The 16,644-nt window shown below is 45.5% G+C and overlaps 2 protein-coding genes and 1 long non-coding RNA gene across 8 annotated transcripts in view; 1 reads left to right on the forward strand and 2 right to left on the reverse strand.

The window, feature by feature from the left end:
- whrna (whirlin a) overlaps nt 1–2,401 on the reverse strand; it is a 35,206-nt gene extending 32,805 nt beyond the window's left edge. For 3 of the 4 annotated variants that reach the window (XM_086134461.1, XM_086134460.1, XM_086134459.1), the window contains exon 1: nt 1,047–2,400. In XM_086134461.1, the coding sequence (XP_085990587.1) occupies nt 1,047–1,790 (744 nt within the window). In that variant the 5' untranslated portion in view covers nt 1,791–2,400. Of the gene's footprint in view, nt 1–1,046 lie in introns of all 4 variants that reach the window. The other variant, XM_086134458.1, reaches the window with a different exon arrangement.
- On the forward strand, nt 2,329–5,167 carry LOC147191411 (uncharacterized). The gene is made up of 2 exons (XR_015103443.1): nt 2,329–2,686; nt 5,005–5,167. It is a non-coding gene; the product is annotated as an uncharacterized LOC147191411 (long non-coding RNA).
- man1b1a (mannosidase, alpha, class 1B, member 1a) lies at nt 2,674–16,590 on the reverse strand. 3 transcript variants are annotated; one of them, XR_015103424.1, is made up of 15 exons: nt 16,334–16,590; nt 15,772–15,925; nt 15,039–15,147; nt 14,824–14,972; nt 14,589–14,722; nt 14,311–14,420; nt 13,350–13,541; nt 12,997–13,145; nt 12,449–12,637; nt 11,843–12,033; nt 11,547–11,667; nt 11,152–11,346; nt 10,823–10,954; nt 10,003–10,332; nt 2,674–3,235 (listed from the first exon to the last, which is right to left on the reverse strand). XR_015103424.1 is itself a non-coding variant. In XM_086134463.1 (14 exons), exons 2-14 carry the CDS (start codon nt 15,904–15,906, stop codon nt 10,123–10,125), a joined length of 2,013 nt encoding a protein of 670 aa, XP_085990589.1. In that variant the 5' UTR covers nt 15,907–15,925; nt 16,334–16,590; the 3' UTR covers nt 2,674–10,122. The 3 variants fall into 3 exon arrangements, 2 of the variants coding, with proteins under 2 accessions (XP_085990589.1, XP_085990588.1); XM_086134463.1 differs by having other exon boundaries at nt 2,674–10,332; nt 14,589–14,719; XM_086134462.1 differs by having other exon boundaries at nt 2,674–10,332.
- Between the last annotated feature and the right edge of the window lie 54 nt (nt 16,591–16,644).

The following is a 16,644-nucleotide window of genomic DNA, read 5'->3' on the forward strand; positions in this document are numbered from 1 at the left end:
ACTTTTTAGCTACAGCGGTCTTCGATGCTAAAATACCGAAGTGGGAAGGGACACGCGCGGACAGAAACATCAAAGGTTGCATATGTGCCCGCCACGTGGATGGTTCCAGTGCAGGAAGTACCCCGCCTCGTGCCGGGATAGGCGACAGTTGAACCATGACCCTAATGGCGACGAGCGCTCGAGAAATTGGGACGGATGGAAAATCAAATCCAACAAGTGGCCCGAGTCGTTAGAAAGCACGCAGAATCCATATTATGAGACAATTTACCACGGCTTTAAATGGATGAAAAACGGTTCTGTATTCGGGAAATCAATAAACGACAAATGGTTACAGAGGAAGAACGTAGGCCCATAGAAGCGGATGAGACGAAAACACAAGAGACATGTTGCGTAACGCCGCACACCTAAAGGCAAGTTATTGACATTGGCGCCTTCTAAATCAATCGGCAGCGTACACAAATCAGCCACGCTCTTGCATCGCCTCATTTGCTAATGGGCAGTCTGTCTTTGCGCTCGTGGACAAATAGGCAAGTGGCTCGGGCCTAAGTGGTCCAAGACTTTCGTTTTATGGGCTTTGCAAAGAGAGCCACGCTCTCAGTTACGGACAGTGGAGTCATCCACTCCCATGACTTGAGTGCAAGCAACATGGGTTGGCTCGTCACTCTGCGACGGTGCGAATGTGAACGGCTTGTCTGTATGGAGCCTGCGATTGATTGGCAAGCAGTATTGAATGCCTTTCACTCCAAGTCAGCAAGCGGTACACAAAATGGATGGATGACTGGTCGCAAACTCTCTTCCCTCCATGCAAGCGTGAGTTTTTGGGGTCACGACCATTTGCATTTAACTTGCGTGGTTGCATGACATCTCCGACAAACAACTCATCACCCGCCCCAGCCGAGTAATTACCTTCAAACAAATTAGTTTTGTTGGGACAGTTATTCAACATTAGAGACTCATTTAAGCCCCGTTAGCGAGAATGTCAGTTTAAAAGTGATGCTGTTGTGATTAGTTTAAAGAAGAAGAAGGAGGGGGGGGGGAGCAATTACCTTCACTGCTTCAGCGTGGGTGACTTTGTCAAAGACTTTATCGTTGACTTTCATGATCTGGTCCCCGATCCGGAGACCCTCCTTCTCCGCCAGGCTCCCCGGCTCCACCAGGGAGACGTAGATCCCCACTCCGTGCTCCGACCCGCCTCGGATGCTGAAACCAAGGCCCTCGTTGCTCTTGTGCCGTTTCATGGTGACCTGCCGCAGCTCGCCCGGCGGCTCGTGAATAAAGTTCCTGCCGAGCAGCGGCACCAGAGGAGCTGTCCCGTCGCTGCTGGAGCTGAAGCTATCCGGGGAGCCGCGCAACGCCACCTGGAACTCGGCCGGGTTGTCCTGCGGGTGGTGAGCCGGGGGAGTCGGGCTGACGCCGGGGTAGTGGCCCGGCGGGGGCTCGGCGGTACCGTTGCTCGCGACGAAATCCGATTTCAGGTAGAGGCCCTCCGAGGTGTACTGCTCGAAGAGCAGCTGGTCAGACCGGGGGATGACAAGCCGCAGCATAGGGAGAAGCTGTCGCTTGCCGGGCGCGTTGAGGATGACGTTGAGGGTCTGCACCAAGTCGTAGACGTTGCGCTTGGAGTGGTACACATTGAGGCAGTGGATGAACTGCTCCCTCTCCAAGTCGTTCAGCAGCAGGTTGAGCGCCTTGTGTAGCTTCTTCACGTTGGCCGAGAGCGTTCGCGCACTCGAGGCCACCGAGTTGGCCGAGGAGCCGAGCGACACGCGCTCCAGGTCGGCGGTGCTCATTCCGGCCGCGACGCCGCACCGGGTGCACGTTAAAGCGCGGGCGTCGCGGGCTCCCGTCTCGGGATGACACCGGCGCTCGGCATGGTGGGCGCGAGGAGGACGTAGCGCGGAGTCACGTCCGTCTTCGCCGGGAGTTCTCGACCGAGCGGCAGCCTGCGGAGATATTGTTTTCCGGAGGGTCAGGTGGCCAGCGAGGAGCCGCTTCTCTGGTGTCCGCTTCCTCGTCAGCAACAGCTGCTGCTGCTTGCAAGCGGAACGAACGCGGCAATCCACGTAACCGACGACCAACTTGACTGGGGAATCGGGATGCTTTTTTTTTCTCCGACGAACACCAAAAAAAAAAAAAAAAAAGTTCCAGCTTCTGCGTATCGCCCCTTTTGTGGTTATTAATTCCGATCAACGTCAAGGTGGTAAAAAATCCCTATCCGGCATGACTTGAGTCGCCAGAACGAAGCGTGTGGGCAGGTGGCGTTCCAATTCCCCTTTTGGAAGGGGGGCGCAGCTCGTTTGCCTCCGCTTCCCACGCGTTACTACAGCGACCGAGCGCGGAGTGTGCCGGTGACGGTGAATAGCTGCCCGCTACCGAGACTGACGCTCCAGTGAGGAAGTGACGTCGTGTTTGGCTTTATTGGATTATTGATAGCCGGCGGCGCACGCGCACGGGCACGCGTGACGGCAGCGAGATAAGCTAAAAAGCGCTTCTCAATTAGTCGAAGCGGGTCTAATATTAGCTCCCGTCTGAGCCTCGTCATTTGGCGTTGCGACATCATTTGTGGACGTGTGCTGACTGCGTCGATTGGACCCTTTTCGCTCTACGGATGAATAACGGCTCACTTTTGGCAAATGAGGACAACACGAGACAAAAGAACGTCGAGTTCAAGCATCCGTGTTACCAAGTAATTGTTTTTTATTGATTAAAAACAAAAAAGTAACGTTTTGGATCTGGGTGAAATATTGCTCCCTTTTTAGCTTCGAGGCAGAGGCAGCAAATAAAATAAAATGAATCATGACTCTAGAACAGGGATGGCAACAATTCGGGGCACACTTCCTAAGCAGATGTGTGATGAAAATACTACTTTAAATATGGACATAATAAATGCAAAATACGCTCCTAATAAATGTCATTATTGCTCATACATTTTCTAATGCATGAATAAAAGAGCGAAAGGATTTGTACTTCCCCGCAGTCCTTTTCGGTTGTTTCATGAGTGCAACCGATTCCGGCGATGACATGTAACAGTGGCTGAAGAAATGTCACCGGAAGTGGGGGAAAAGCTGTTGGAATGTGCGACGGTTTTGGTGCACAATGGCTGATGGCACCCACTTGAGGGAAGGAAGGAGAAAACGTTTTCCACGGTATGAAGAGTCCAAGAGAAGTGGCTGCTGCCCTTTTCTCCTGGCGACAGGCAAGTCCTCAAGAGTGGAGCGGGTCCCGGTGATCAAGACTGAAATGGAAATGCCGCCCCATCATTAAAAATTCAATTCAGTTGTCACAAACCATAGCCAGGGAGATCCATAGCGCCAAAATCACTTTAGAGGGGGTGTTTCTCCCCCCCCCCCCTCTGCCCTCCACAAGTGTCACTTTTTTGTGTGAGTCTAATCAAGAGCACTCAGACAGCTTCTATCTGAGGCTTATGATCGCACTTGATAGATACTCCATTACATTATACGAGGCGGGCCGGGTGTAATTCTGTTCCCAGGAGACAGCTTTATGTAGACTACAAATGCTGCTGCTGCTACAGTACGGCGCATCCCACTAACAATGTGTTTGAGATCTGTGGCGTTTTTTTTTTTTTTTTTTTTATACAAACCATAGCTGAGTACAGCAGTTTCATGAGCGGTAAATATGGTTTTGTGATTGATAACCCGAGCACCTGAACTCATCACATCGGGGCTTTGGGCCAAAGCTCGATAAATAATCTCTCAAGGACCCTAAAGCTAACTCAAACTCGTCAAGGGCAGATCATGTAAACGGGCTAGAAACCGGAGGAAATATAAGCGGATCAGATGAAATTCTAATTGATGACAGTGAATTGATTTAAGGTTCCAAATTGTGTGACAATGCTTTTTGTCAGTCGAAACACCGGGTAACGGGTACAAAGAGCTGACAGTTTAGGGCCTGGTGACATGTCATAACAAATGCTACTGTAGCACAACATATCAATCAATCAAGAAAAGTCAAACAAAAAGTAACAACATCCATAAATATGTGGAGACATTTTGGCCCAGTCTTCTTTGCAGTATTGCTTTTCTTCAGCAACACTGGAGGGTTTTCAAGCATGAACAGCCTCTCAAAATCGGATTCGAGTCCGGACCTGAACTAGGGCCATTTCAAAACCTACTTTTTGTTTTTAAGCCATTCAAACATCAACTTCCTGGTGAGTAGTAGAATTTGGGAATCCATCAATCATAGCAAAAAAGTCATCCAGGTCCTGAATGAGCAAAGCAGCACCAGACCGTCAAACGACCAGAGTCACGTTTGACTGTGGGTATGATGTTCTTTTGCGGAAATGCTTTTTTTTGGGGGGGGGGGGGGGGGGGGATACTGTATGTGAATGAATCAACAAGGAGTATGCAGCTTCGAAAGAAGGAGCACGTAAGGTTAAAGCCGAGCCGAGTGGAATCACACGATTGCGGTCTACCGGCAAAGTGATGCAAGTGACGCAGCAGAATTGGAAGCAATGCAAGGCAGCCTCCCAGTCCGCCGAGATAAAGCCAAGTGCATTTTGCACGGGAAGCGGTGCCCCGTACACACTTTCAAAGAAGGCTTATCAGTTAATGTAATCGTGTTTGTCCCCGTTTTGTCTTCTCTTTTCAAAGAAATGTGTGCTCTTTTGCTCTCGTTTTGTTTTTATGGCGGCTAATAAAAAAAGTACAGATGGCAAGTTTGCCGATACAGAGAAAAGTGATGCTTTTGTGCCAAATGAAATGAATCTCCCTAAAATGGCTTTCATGTTGTCATCACTGAAGAAGACCGATGACAGTTGTGTGTTGAGCGGGAGATAAGTACTGTTTTTCCAAACGTGAGAGGCGGTTTGATGTCGCTCGTTGTGTAAACCGCATGTCATGATCAATGCTGTTTTGTGCGTGGCGGTCGGCGTTGCTATCGCGTCCTGTGACGCCATCGCGAATGCCAACGTAGTCGCCGCATATTGCTACCCGCTCAATTGTCGAGATAATATTGGCATGATTCTGTTCCGTTTGTGACCAACAGGTGGCATCGGAGGGCTTCTCCTCCAGCGTCGCGCTCGTTGGTCATCGTGTCATGAGCTCCGTTTTGATAAAAGGAGCGCCGCGCAGGAGATTATTTTCTAGGAAGGTCGTTGAAGTCATTTGAAAATGTAAATGAAAACAAATAAAGCCAATTATGTTCTGTACTGGACCTGTTCAATATTTCTGAGTCATTTCGGTTCAAGGAAATAGTTTTTCAAATGAGGATCCTCACTTCCAACTTCAAACATTTCACGTCAAGCTGTAATCATTCGGAACACCTTACGAGGCTTACACATTCACCTAATAGGCTTAACTGTCTCGGACTCGATGCTGACCCGCGTCATCCGTATTCCACAAACGGAAGCCAAACAGTCCATAAACACGCGAGTTGTTCGGGTCGCGTCTACGACTCATCCGTAAAATATCTTCGCATCCACGGCAGGTTGAATGCGTTCAAACGGATCCTCAAGCGAGATGAGGCTCGGGCCGCTTCCTCGCTGACCACAACGGAGTCTTTCACGTCATGCTAGCGAGCCTGGAGATTTGCTTCATTATTCAACACGCGCGTAACAACCTTCTGGTGTTTGTACCTATTCGAAATTGCCCCACCGTGCGTGTGTGCGCATGCGTTCTAACTGGCAATCACACAGCACAGCTACAGATGGAGAGTCACAACACATTTTATTTTCCTATGCAGACACACACACACACGCGCTATCTTTGCAACCAGCTGCAGGCTGTCTCGGGCTCGGCTCAACATCAGTCATGTATCACTCCGATGTTTAGTGTGTGTTAAAAGTACATTTTTACACCCCCCCCCCCGGGCAGACAATCCGCATTGTCGAGGTGTTGGATGTTTGTTTGAATTGTTGTTTGTCTAAAACAGAGCTGCAACCATGGATGGATATTGACTTTTCTGCATTGACCAGGGCAGATCAATAAACAGGTCACTTCCTTTATGAGAAGCGCCACGTTTTGAGTGATCATAGAGGCTGGTAGACTTCTCATCTGTCACCACTAAATCCTTAATTCCCCATCGTTTCCTTTAATCCCTCGCAGGGGAGACAACAAGGCCGCAGTTGGCATTTTGCCGACTGATAATATCTCGCAGCACAGTCTGGTGCATGCCAAACTCTCCGCCGCATCTTTGAGCGATTCGGCACTAAGTGATAACGCCGTCGCTTTGCCATGCGCTCGTCTCAACTGGCCCGTGACACCAAAAAGGTTGGCGCCCACCGCTATACTCCCATCGCGGCATGCTGCATTCCAGCGAATGGCCATATTATTCGCAGTACTGTTTTGCTCCAGTTTGTTGGCCAAAGCATAGAGACAGCTGGAGGCTTCTCCAAGAAAATCCCTCTCATCACCCCCTGGGAAACAATTAGTTTGAGAAAACTTTTTTTTTTTTTTTTTTGTTTCCATCTGTGGAAGAGGTGCAGCTTGAAGCCTCAGGCAAAATCGAGCAGCCTATGCACAGACCATCATCGCGCTTCCAGCGGAGTATCTCACGAGTCATCGATAGCATAAACCTGAGAAAAGTGCCAAGCTAATTATGCGCAGACCATGTGAAAGTGTTGGCTGATATTTGAAAGCTGCTGTGGAAAGAGCGTGAATCCCACACTGCCAAGTTGATGAGATCAGTGCTGAAGATTGGGTATTTAGTGTCACGGTTCTTTCATTTATATCCAAGTGGGAGCATAAAAACTCTTATTCATTCAAAACATAAATAAACAGCATAAACTAGGACAAAAGGGCAAAAGTATGACCCGTATAAATGTGTCGTACTAGCCCGAAATTGTACTCAATATAAGTACGCCTGTATGTCATCATTTCCCATCAAAATGCGGATCGCTTGTTGCAGACTTAATTGGGTGCAATGGCAAAATGACACTCTTCGATGAATTAACGTAATGAAGGATTAAACGGCTAATTTCGTTTCTATCCCTGTACCATTATGATGTGCCGATGGCAACACAAGTGACTTTTTAAACACTTCCAATAAAGAACATCACAGAGAGCTTGAAGAAAATCATTCTCTGCAGTCATTTTCATGACAACCGAGAGCCGTATTGTGTTTGTCGAGGCGGATTTATGATTTTTTTTTTTTCGCCCCCTGGGCTGCCGTGCACAAGGATCGATCACCAACCGAGAAGACTTTAATGTATTGGCCATTTTAACATTTTTAAATGTCATACAAATAACAAGTTAAGTGTAAGAACAGGACTAAATGTGTATATATCCATATATATACACACACACACATAAATTGGGGGACACTGCATTCAAATATGTATGTTTCATTATCATAATAATAATAATATAGCACAGCATCCATCGGTGTGAGCAATATTAAGTCACATATTTAAACGTTGACATTCAACTTGAGATCTATTTTTTTTCCCTCACCCCCTTCCCGATACATCACCAGACATCGGGTACATCCAGTTTTGATTGCAGTCATTTTAGCGTGACGAGCTACCGGCAGATATGCGAGCTCTGATTAAACCGATGATGTGACACTCGTCCAATTCATGACGTCGATTAGAATAGCGGCACCAAACGACTAATTTTGTTTTGGAACCAGGGTGTCATCGTGACGGTTCCTGACGAGGGGAACACGGTGTAAACAGCAACATGTAAGCATCAACATCCCCGATCTGTTGTGTCCGAAAGTCACATTGACAATTTCGGACCGAGATGGTGTGGGTCAAGAGGGATTCTCAAGGTGAAGTCAGAAACTTAATAGCTCGGCACTAAGAGATCCTCAAAAGTGTTCTCCTTTGATAGAATTTCTTCGGCTCTCCCGATTGTCCATTAGAGATAATTAAATAAGAGCGTGCCAATGTGAAATGAGTCGTTGTAGAAGTGAGATTTATGTATCATTTTTAATTAGGCTATTGACAATTTTCCCACAAAGTCAGTCCAAAGGAAAAAAACATTGAGCAATTTTTAAACAGACATTAAGTTCGAGGTAAACTAGAAGGCATCATAAATGGAACGGAAAAAAAAAAAATCAGGGTGCAAATATGGCAGCGGTTCTTGTGTTCAAAGCCAAATGGCTTAAAATTAATCGTGGAGCTGGAAATACAGGTCCAAAAATCCTTTCTGCAAAATATGAACATCATCGTTTTCAGTCACCCGCACGTCACAATCGAAATAAAACCAAACCAGGACTGCAGCCATTTCACGAGGCTGCGGCAACGGAACACGACAACGTACATTCGGTCAGGCACAGGAGAACGCGAGTGACTTTGGTGCACATTCAGTCGTGTGGCTCAATGCGTGGACCTCCGCTTGATCAGAACATTGGGAGATTGGACCTTTGACACGTCCCAAGAAAAGCGGTTGAAACTCAGGGTACGAGACGACGGCACCACTCAAGTCACTTCACATAAGTGGCAGTTTGGCTGAGAGGAACAATTCTTCGAAAAAAAGAGGCTTCAATCTGTTTATTGCCAGTCATAGCTGAAGTTCACTGTCAAACGTCATGGAGAAAATTACGTGTGTTGAAAACATCGCATCGGTCTGGATGTTTGAACACAAATGGCGCAGCAACACATGTACCGCGGCCATAACAATCACAGGCACGTATTCTTTATCCTCTGATGACAATGACAAATATTACTGCCTCACTGAGGCACTGAGACCATTTCCATGTTCAGTAGATCTGTGTCTGTATTAGACTGCCCCTGGTGGCCAAGGCATTCTCAACAGGAGGGGCTGCACACCAACTGAATTGAAACAGAATGTGGCAAAAACTGTTAAGATTCGATTAAATAAGGTCCTTATTGTATGCTTTTAGAAAGTGCATGACAGTTTGGGGGTGGTTGGGATGAATCGTGGCATTTCTATTCATTTCAATGGGGAAAGATGATTTGAGATGAGCATTAAGTTTAGAGCAAGGTCATGGAACACCTTATATTCATCTCAAGGCACCACTGTGGTAGCGACACTATAACATTCAAATTCTAATCATAATTCATCTTTTTTTTTTTTTTGCGTGACAAGTTCATTATTCCTTCCGAAGGTCTTACAGCTGTTCTACAAAAAAATATTTATACAGTGTACAGATGCCTACTTTGAATCCAAAAGTTGGACCCGAATCTTAAATATTCATCTTAAGACATTTCGAATAATTTAATTGCCCCAATTTTTGCGGGAGATCTTTACAAAAAAAAAAAACAAACAAACACTGACAAGAAGCAAATTAGGAGCGGACAAATATACATCCAAAAATCCCATTGACACACTAAAACATAAGCTGAAAAAAGAGCGACAAGTCCGTTTTCTTCCCTTCTCACGTCATCGAGGCGTAACGAAACAAGTGTCCAACGTTCTTTTGTTTCTGTGACAGTTCAACCTTGTTGCAGCTACTCGGCTCTCTGTTGCAGTTCTCGGTGAGTAAACGCATTGCGGGACTTCCCAACTCTTTGGCAAAAAACCTTGGTGACATTCCAATCCGACACGATGAACAAAGTGGCCTCCCAAATCTTTCTTTTGAAAGCCCGCATTGGTTTGGGACCCGAAAAGAGTGCAATCATTCACATTATTTTGTCTCAGGAAAACGTCTGTCTGAGCGATTAACGTTCTGGTACTTGAACCTCCTTTTGTGCAATAAAACCTCAGAGGTGAAAACGAACGCAAGATTCTGATCGTGAAAAGTTGTGACGGAATAAATTTCTCCAAAAGGGCGAAGCAGTCATTTAAGGATTCAGACACCAAACGGTAATTGACAGCCTTCAGTTTAAATACTCTTCACAACGCTCTGAATTTCAAGGATCCCAATCAAACTCATTATTCATACATACACAAAGTATCAACAGCCCGCAAGTGACAAAAGCGTTCCACGTATCATGACAAGCCCCAGGCCTACTTCCAACCCTCCCCCCCCTTTTTTTAATTGACAGTAGAGGCCAGCTCAGACCATTCCCTAGAGAAACTTGTAACAGAAGTCGCTCCACATAGAAAATGTAGCAAAGTACAAGTGGCCTGCACCCACCTGGGGTCATTGGGCATCATGGCAGTCCGGCAACTCGACGACGCACCCGACTGAGGAACGCCCAAAGTCTTCCGAGGACGTCCCGGCATGAGTGAAGCACACATCACCTGTACGGTGCCGTCACTTGGGCGGAGAGGGCCATATGGGGAGCGGGTGGGCCTCGGTGTTGAAGACGTATTTGTCCAGACTGAGAAGCTCCATGTCGTCGGAAAAGAGCAGGTAGAGGTATTTCAATGTCTCTCCCAGGAAGAAACTCTCCATCTTGTCTCTGGGCTCCAGGTTCGCGGGGTCACGGACGTTGTTGATAGATGTGTAGCCTCCCTCTGAGACCTGCAAAAAAAAAAAAAAAAAAAAAGGATTATTATGGTGAGGATAGCAATATGACAACATGGAATCCAGGAGTGGCTTAAAATCCCCTTTGCAAAGGTAAGATTTGGTTTGCATTGACCCAAATTACAAACACAACGAGAGCTGCAACCAGGAAATGATGTAGGGGGGGGGGGCACGTTGGACAATAAGCCTGCAAAAAGTTTTTTTTTGCCAAGCCTGATGTGTGCGCATCGTTTCAAGAGGGTTAGACGCTCAAAAACAGCATGAATTTCTCATTAAAAAAATGTTGACCAGTCTTATGATCGCTTTCTCAAGTTATTTCTGTGACCGCTGTGTGATTAGCTTCCTTAAACGGGGGGGGGGGGGGGGGGCTCTCTTCTGTCTTCCTTTCAAGGCTTTTCCTGTCGAGATGTTTTCAACGAACATGTGATCTTCGAGCGTTTTTTTTTTTTTTTTTTTTGCTAGCAAGGCTGTCGATGTTCATTCTTACCTTGGTGTACTTGTTGAAACTCTGCAGAATTTCCCATCCCCACTCTCTGTATTTGGGGTCCTTTGTGAATCTGTACATGTAGAACAGACTTTCCACAGTTTCTGGTCGCAGCAGGTTATGTCGGTCTGCAGGCTGCATTTCAAAATATAAGAGTCAACACTGAAATTATTTGAAAAGATAAGATCAGAGTGTCAACTCGGATATCATGCAATGTACATTACCAAGAAAAACATTCTTTATCTTGGCACCAATAAAAGTTTTTCATCGAGGTGGCCAGACTGCGACATTAAAACACTTGTCGGTGACACACCGGAGATGTGAAGCCTCACCTTGACAAAAATGTCATGCCCGTCAGCGGCATGCAGGTTGAAGTGCACGATCTCTGGGCTAAGGCCGGTCTCCATCTGTGCGTACATGTGGTAACAAGTCTCCATTAACTGTGCCGCTAAATCCATGTGGTCCCCAGGAAGGCCATTGTGGGCTCCCAGTGCCAGGGTTCCTGGCAGGAAGCACACCAGGTGGTCCTGAGGCAGGAGGAATCGGATTGGAAAAAAGAAAAACGTTTCAGACCTTTGCCAAGCCCATCATTTGCGTGTTTGTGGACTTCAATTTGACCAATTACAAGCAAGTGGCTCACTGACGGCTAAGTCATCTCCCAACACAACATCAAGATAGCATGAAGGTTTTAAAGAGAGAAACGAGGACAAGTAACATGTCATGTCACCATTTTGGGACTGAAGCGGTTATGGGACAGCTCTCCAACAAAGGTCCATTTGCGCGGCCCCGTCTGTCGAACCAGGTGTTTTTTCACTCCATTGATGGCTTCAATGTAGTCCTCCAAAAGCCTGGCGGAATACAACAATGAAAAGAAGGCCACCGGATCGACACTACAAAACAACAACAAAAAAAACAACAACCGTGCATTCCTTGCTACAGTTTCTAACCAATAGACAGTAAAATCACACACAACGGAAATAAATCTGCGTCTACTTCGATGTTCCATGGAAAAGTTGTCCTCACTCGTCTTCGCTCTTGCCTCCCTGGAGCCACTGCTTGAGCAGGTATTCATAGTAGCTGTCCGCCCTGGCGCCCAGCGTATAGATGCCTCGGTGAGTGAACTGCCCGCTGTTGGTGTTGATGAACATCGGTATCAGTCCGTCGTGTTTGCCCGGCAGCTTGTGGACCTGCTTCATGACCTCATCTACAGCCTCCTGAAAGGGGGTTTTTTTATACCACAGGAAGGCAGAAGGTGTCACAAACACATCAATGTGCAAATGTTGAATTCATCGTGAGAATAAATCAAGCCACAAATTCTGCCCACAGGAATCTGTTCACATTCACGTTCTTGTGACTTGTGGTAACTGTCATGTTTATCTTGTCTTTTTTTTTTTTTTTTTAATCCTGGATCTAAATTATCCTCAGAAGAGGATAGTTCGAGTGTGTTTTTTTTCCCCTCTCCCTACCTTGTGGTTTCCTTTCTGAACTCTGACTGTAAATTTCCCCATTGCGGGACAGATAAAGGATATCTTAATCTTAACGATTTTGGTAAATGTGGCTTTAACCAATGATGAATGATAGTTGAAACCGGAACTGTATGCACACATGATGGCGTTCTGCCTCCCAGACCTTGTACTGTGGGTCCTGAGTGAGGCGGCTCAGCTCTCGAAATTCCAGCTGAATGCTCGTGACCTCCGCCATGGAGCTGTCGGACGTCCATCGAGGTGGGTGAGCTGTTCCCTTCCCGATATTCACGTCAGAGAAAGGAATCTTTGAGGGGGTTTTGAAGGCAGGCATCAATCTGGACCCGAGGTCTTTCTGGAAGCGGCAATGTCAAATTGATTTTCTTCACTATACAAGGTGTGTCAGAAAAGCTCCACGACCGGTGTCACCGAGGATTTAGTTCAAATCCAGACTACAAATTTCCCGGCAGTAATCCCCCCGCCCCCTTGTGGCCTAACACTGATTCACCGCCTTCTGTGCTCGTTGATCAGCTGGAAATGGAAAGCTCTTAGTTTCTAAATTGGTCTTTTGTGACACCAGTTCTGGATTTTTTTTTTTTATATGGCTCGCAATTGCCTTCAAAAAAGTGACTTCCAGTAACATCAGCAAAACAAGAAGTGCCTGTTTAGCGCCTATCAATTTGCAAGTGTTCGGGTGCCTGTTGGATGACTCACGGCTTTATTTAGGAACAGTTGGTCTCCAGTTTGATGATAGGTACTCAGCAGACCTCCGAGGACGCGAATGGTTGTCTCAAACAGATTCACATCCACATTTTGGTTGAAAGAAAGCTCCTTCTCTATCCATTGCTTTGCTTCTGCAAACTCTGTGGCACAAAAATGATGTCAAACGTCAAGCAGAATTCAGACCAAAATTTGACATGCATGTAAAGAGAACAGCACGGTTGATCTTGCTTATTTGATGTCATGAAGATACTGGAATCCCATTCGGCTTTATCCCAAAACATTCATTTCGGCATAGTTCCAACTAAATGGCAAAGAAATGCTTTTGGGTGAAAAACGTAACGCACCTTCTTTCAAGTCCATCATCCACATGGTGTCCAGAGAATCAATGAGGGTCAAACCCAGGCCAAACCACTCGCTGAAAGACTTGGAGATAGGCTTGAGCTCATCGTGGCCCCAGGCGTACATCTTGTAGCCCTTCCACGCGTGTCGAAAGGCAACACGCACAGCCTCCAGCCTGTCCACACCGACAGGTAAACCTGCAGATATAGGAGGAAGGACACTAACTATTTGGTCTCACCTGACCGCTGAGTCAGTTGTCATGATACCATGGGGGGGGACATTAGTCATCAACACTGAAATGTTTATTAATTCAGAGGAATTGTTATGGTGGAAATACTCAAATGTATTTGAAGGCGGCATTTCAGTGATTAATTAGATTAATTAAGTCATCAAAATAGTGTGTGTTTGTATTTTAGGAAGCATTATGTAGATTACATGCGAAATGACAAATTGGGGAAAATCCTATTTTAAGCCTGCAGTATCAAATTTGATACAGACATTTTAACACGATTTAATTGTAATATAAAGAATGAGTTACTAAATAAATATGCATTCTTTCAATGAAGAAAATACTGATCTTTAAAACAAAACTTGAGCTGCCTGTAGAGGCATGATAGTCCACTAGGGGGCAGAACACATGTAGCAGATCACACACAACAGGTTTTTAATGCAAAAATTCATCATGTTGGTGAGATAGAGGTCTCAGAAACTCATGTAGCAAATCTGATACGAATGGCATTATAGGGTTTTAAAAGAACTATCTGGCTCTGAAATCAATTTTCTTTTCCTTTACAGTGACAAAAAGAATCAGAGAAAAGTGCTTTATCGACACCATATGCCGCCCAAAGCGCTTTGCAAAGCCTGAAATTTGAAAACATATAGGAGTACACATAAGCGCCAATGGCAACGCAGCGTCAACCTTTATTTAAGCCTTACGAATTCCAACAACGGAACTTCAGCACTGACCAGTGGTTGGGACAAGAGCAGCTGGTGCTGGGGGGACTGCAGCAACCTTCTCATTGGCCGAGGGTGGAGGCTCAGTGACCTGATCGGCTTCAATCATTGCTCCTCTCCAGCTGAACGACAGAAGAACACGTACTGTACAGAATAAGTGCAGTCTAACAACTGCTCTTCTAAAGTGGGTCTGTCAAATACCGGTCGAGAGATGTTTCAAAAACTGCAAAAGTATCTTGTAAAGATAAAGATGGAATAACGCGAATGCTTTCGAGGGTAGACAAGCTCACCTGACCAACTTTTTTTCTTTCTCTCCGTTTTCCTTTTCATTTGGTACTTGTACATCTTGTTTTTCCAAAAGTGTGTGTGAAGCGTTTGCAGGTTTCTTCAGACTTGGTGGACCTCTCTTGTTCGGAAATTTCTTCTGGCGGTAAGTAAAGGAAAAATTATTATATAATTGTACGATATATAAAGAGAGAGAGAGAGACAGACGTGTGCATACATGGATAAAGAAATGTTTCTCACATTTATGGGAGGGCTTTGAAAAATGGGGAGGTTTGGTCCTTTGTCAGTCACGGAATTTGGGCCAACAACAGGTTGAACCTTGCCATGGAGAAATTCAGACTTCAACCGATCATCATTCGTTTCCAGCCAGTCTTCCTTTTTTGATGAACCTCAAAAGATAAACAAAGGCCGACTGTCATGTGTGCCTATTGACAAGGCCTGATAAGAGCACTTACCGGTCCTTGAATTTGACATGCGGGAATAGGAGAGTAGTGCCAATACGAGTGCAACGGCAAGAAAGAAGAGGATAAGGCTGCGCTGGAGTCGAGACAGCTGCTTCCATTTCTGTAGGCACATAAACCAAGGTTTGTGTGTGTGTGGGGGGGGGGGGGCTGCTCACACAAGCACTATATACATATATAACTCTAAATATATACCTATAAAATGTCAGGAAAATACATACAAGTGTTTATGAGAACATATAATAAAAGTGGATTAAGGTGGGTAAGGGCAAAGTTCTATTTGTTCTGTGAAGAGCAAACTAGGCCAGGGCCAGAGAGGCCATTGAAAGGAACCATTGGCTTTGTTTTGATGTTTTTAACCGTAACTCAGCCACAGCAGAAACACTTCCCAAATCATAATGTGGCTGAAAGAATGAAACTATAACCTTGTGGAACTGTCACTAAAGTAAATATACTCCCCCCCCCATTACATTTTTGCAAAAGGGCGAAACTACAGCAACAGGCGACTAAGGTATCACGTCGATTCGATGGAGTTGTTTAGTCCATTGTCTATTCGATTACAACCTTCTTTTGCCTTTTTTAAAAACTGATATATTTTCAAAAAACTGCACGAGTAAAATATAACATTGGAAAATAAGGTTGACTGACATTTTGAAATGACCGTAATAACCAACTTACAGACGAAATACCTGCGTCCTAGTGATTAACCGTCAGTGTGACGACTCACCCTCCAGTATGACTGTTTGCGGTGTTTCCCGTTGTTGTAAATGTTGCAGGTTGGGTCGGTGAGAGTAAGAGAGATGAAATCCTTTCTGGTCGGTGGATACATCATATTTGCATGTGAAGGGAAGATGGTGGCCATCGACCCTGCATTCAGAAGCCTGAAACAAATTTAAACAGATTCATAAAGAAGTGATGAATGTAGGTCATAATACGGAAGAGGATTAGGGCCAATGAAGAAAAAAAAAACAAGGTTGGCAAGATTCTCACTTTTATCTCAGGATTTTTTCTTCATCGGCCCTAATCCTCTTCCGTACCATAAAGACACATGTAGAAAGTCATAAATATAGGAATGATTCAAGTTTCATGCATGTTTCTGTCCTTTCATTGTGATGCGCGGATTCTACAGTGAATGGTACATTGCTTGATTTGTTTCTATATGTGCATTTTAAAGCAGTATAATACACTCAGTTATATAAAACACGCAGTTCTATCTAAAACGCCCGACGTGGTGTTTTCTCTTCCCTACACAACGCCACGGAGTTAGGGTAGAAATGAAATCCACTCACCTTTAGGTCTCGTTGGCTCCACACGTCGTCGATGTTTTCAACAGAGCTAACCAGCGACTCCGTTAGCTAGCTGGCTAGCCAGGAAAGTCCTCAACATGAACAGGACTACTCAAATAACTAACCGAAGAATCTCAATCTATGGACCCCATCACTGCAACAGAAGACATCGACTTGTACGGGAAAAGTAATCAAATTAAACCAGGAATTACCACGGAAATATGCGCTACGGAGGAAGTGGACGTTGTTTGTCATGTGACGTCACGTGTTCCTTTTCTTCTTCGCTGTTCCTTTCGTCACTCAACTAAAGTGTC

This window comes from Hippocampus guttulatus, chromosome 17 (assembly GCF_054856545.1).
Source record: "Hippocampus guttulatus isolate MCC_2025c chromosome 17, RoL_Hgut_1.0, whole genome shotgun sequence".
NCBI classification, from domain to species: Eukaryota; Metazoa; Chordata; class Actinopteri; order Syngnathiformes; family Syngnathidae; genus Hippocampus; species Hippocampus guttulatus.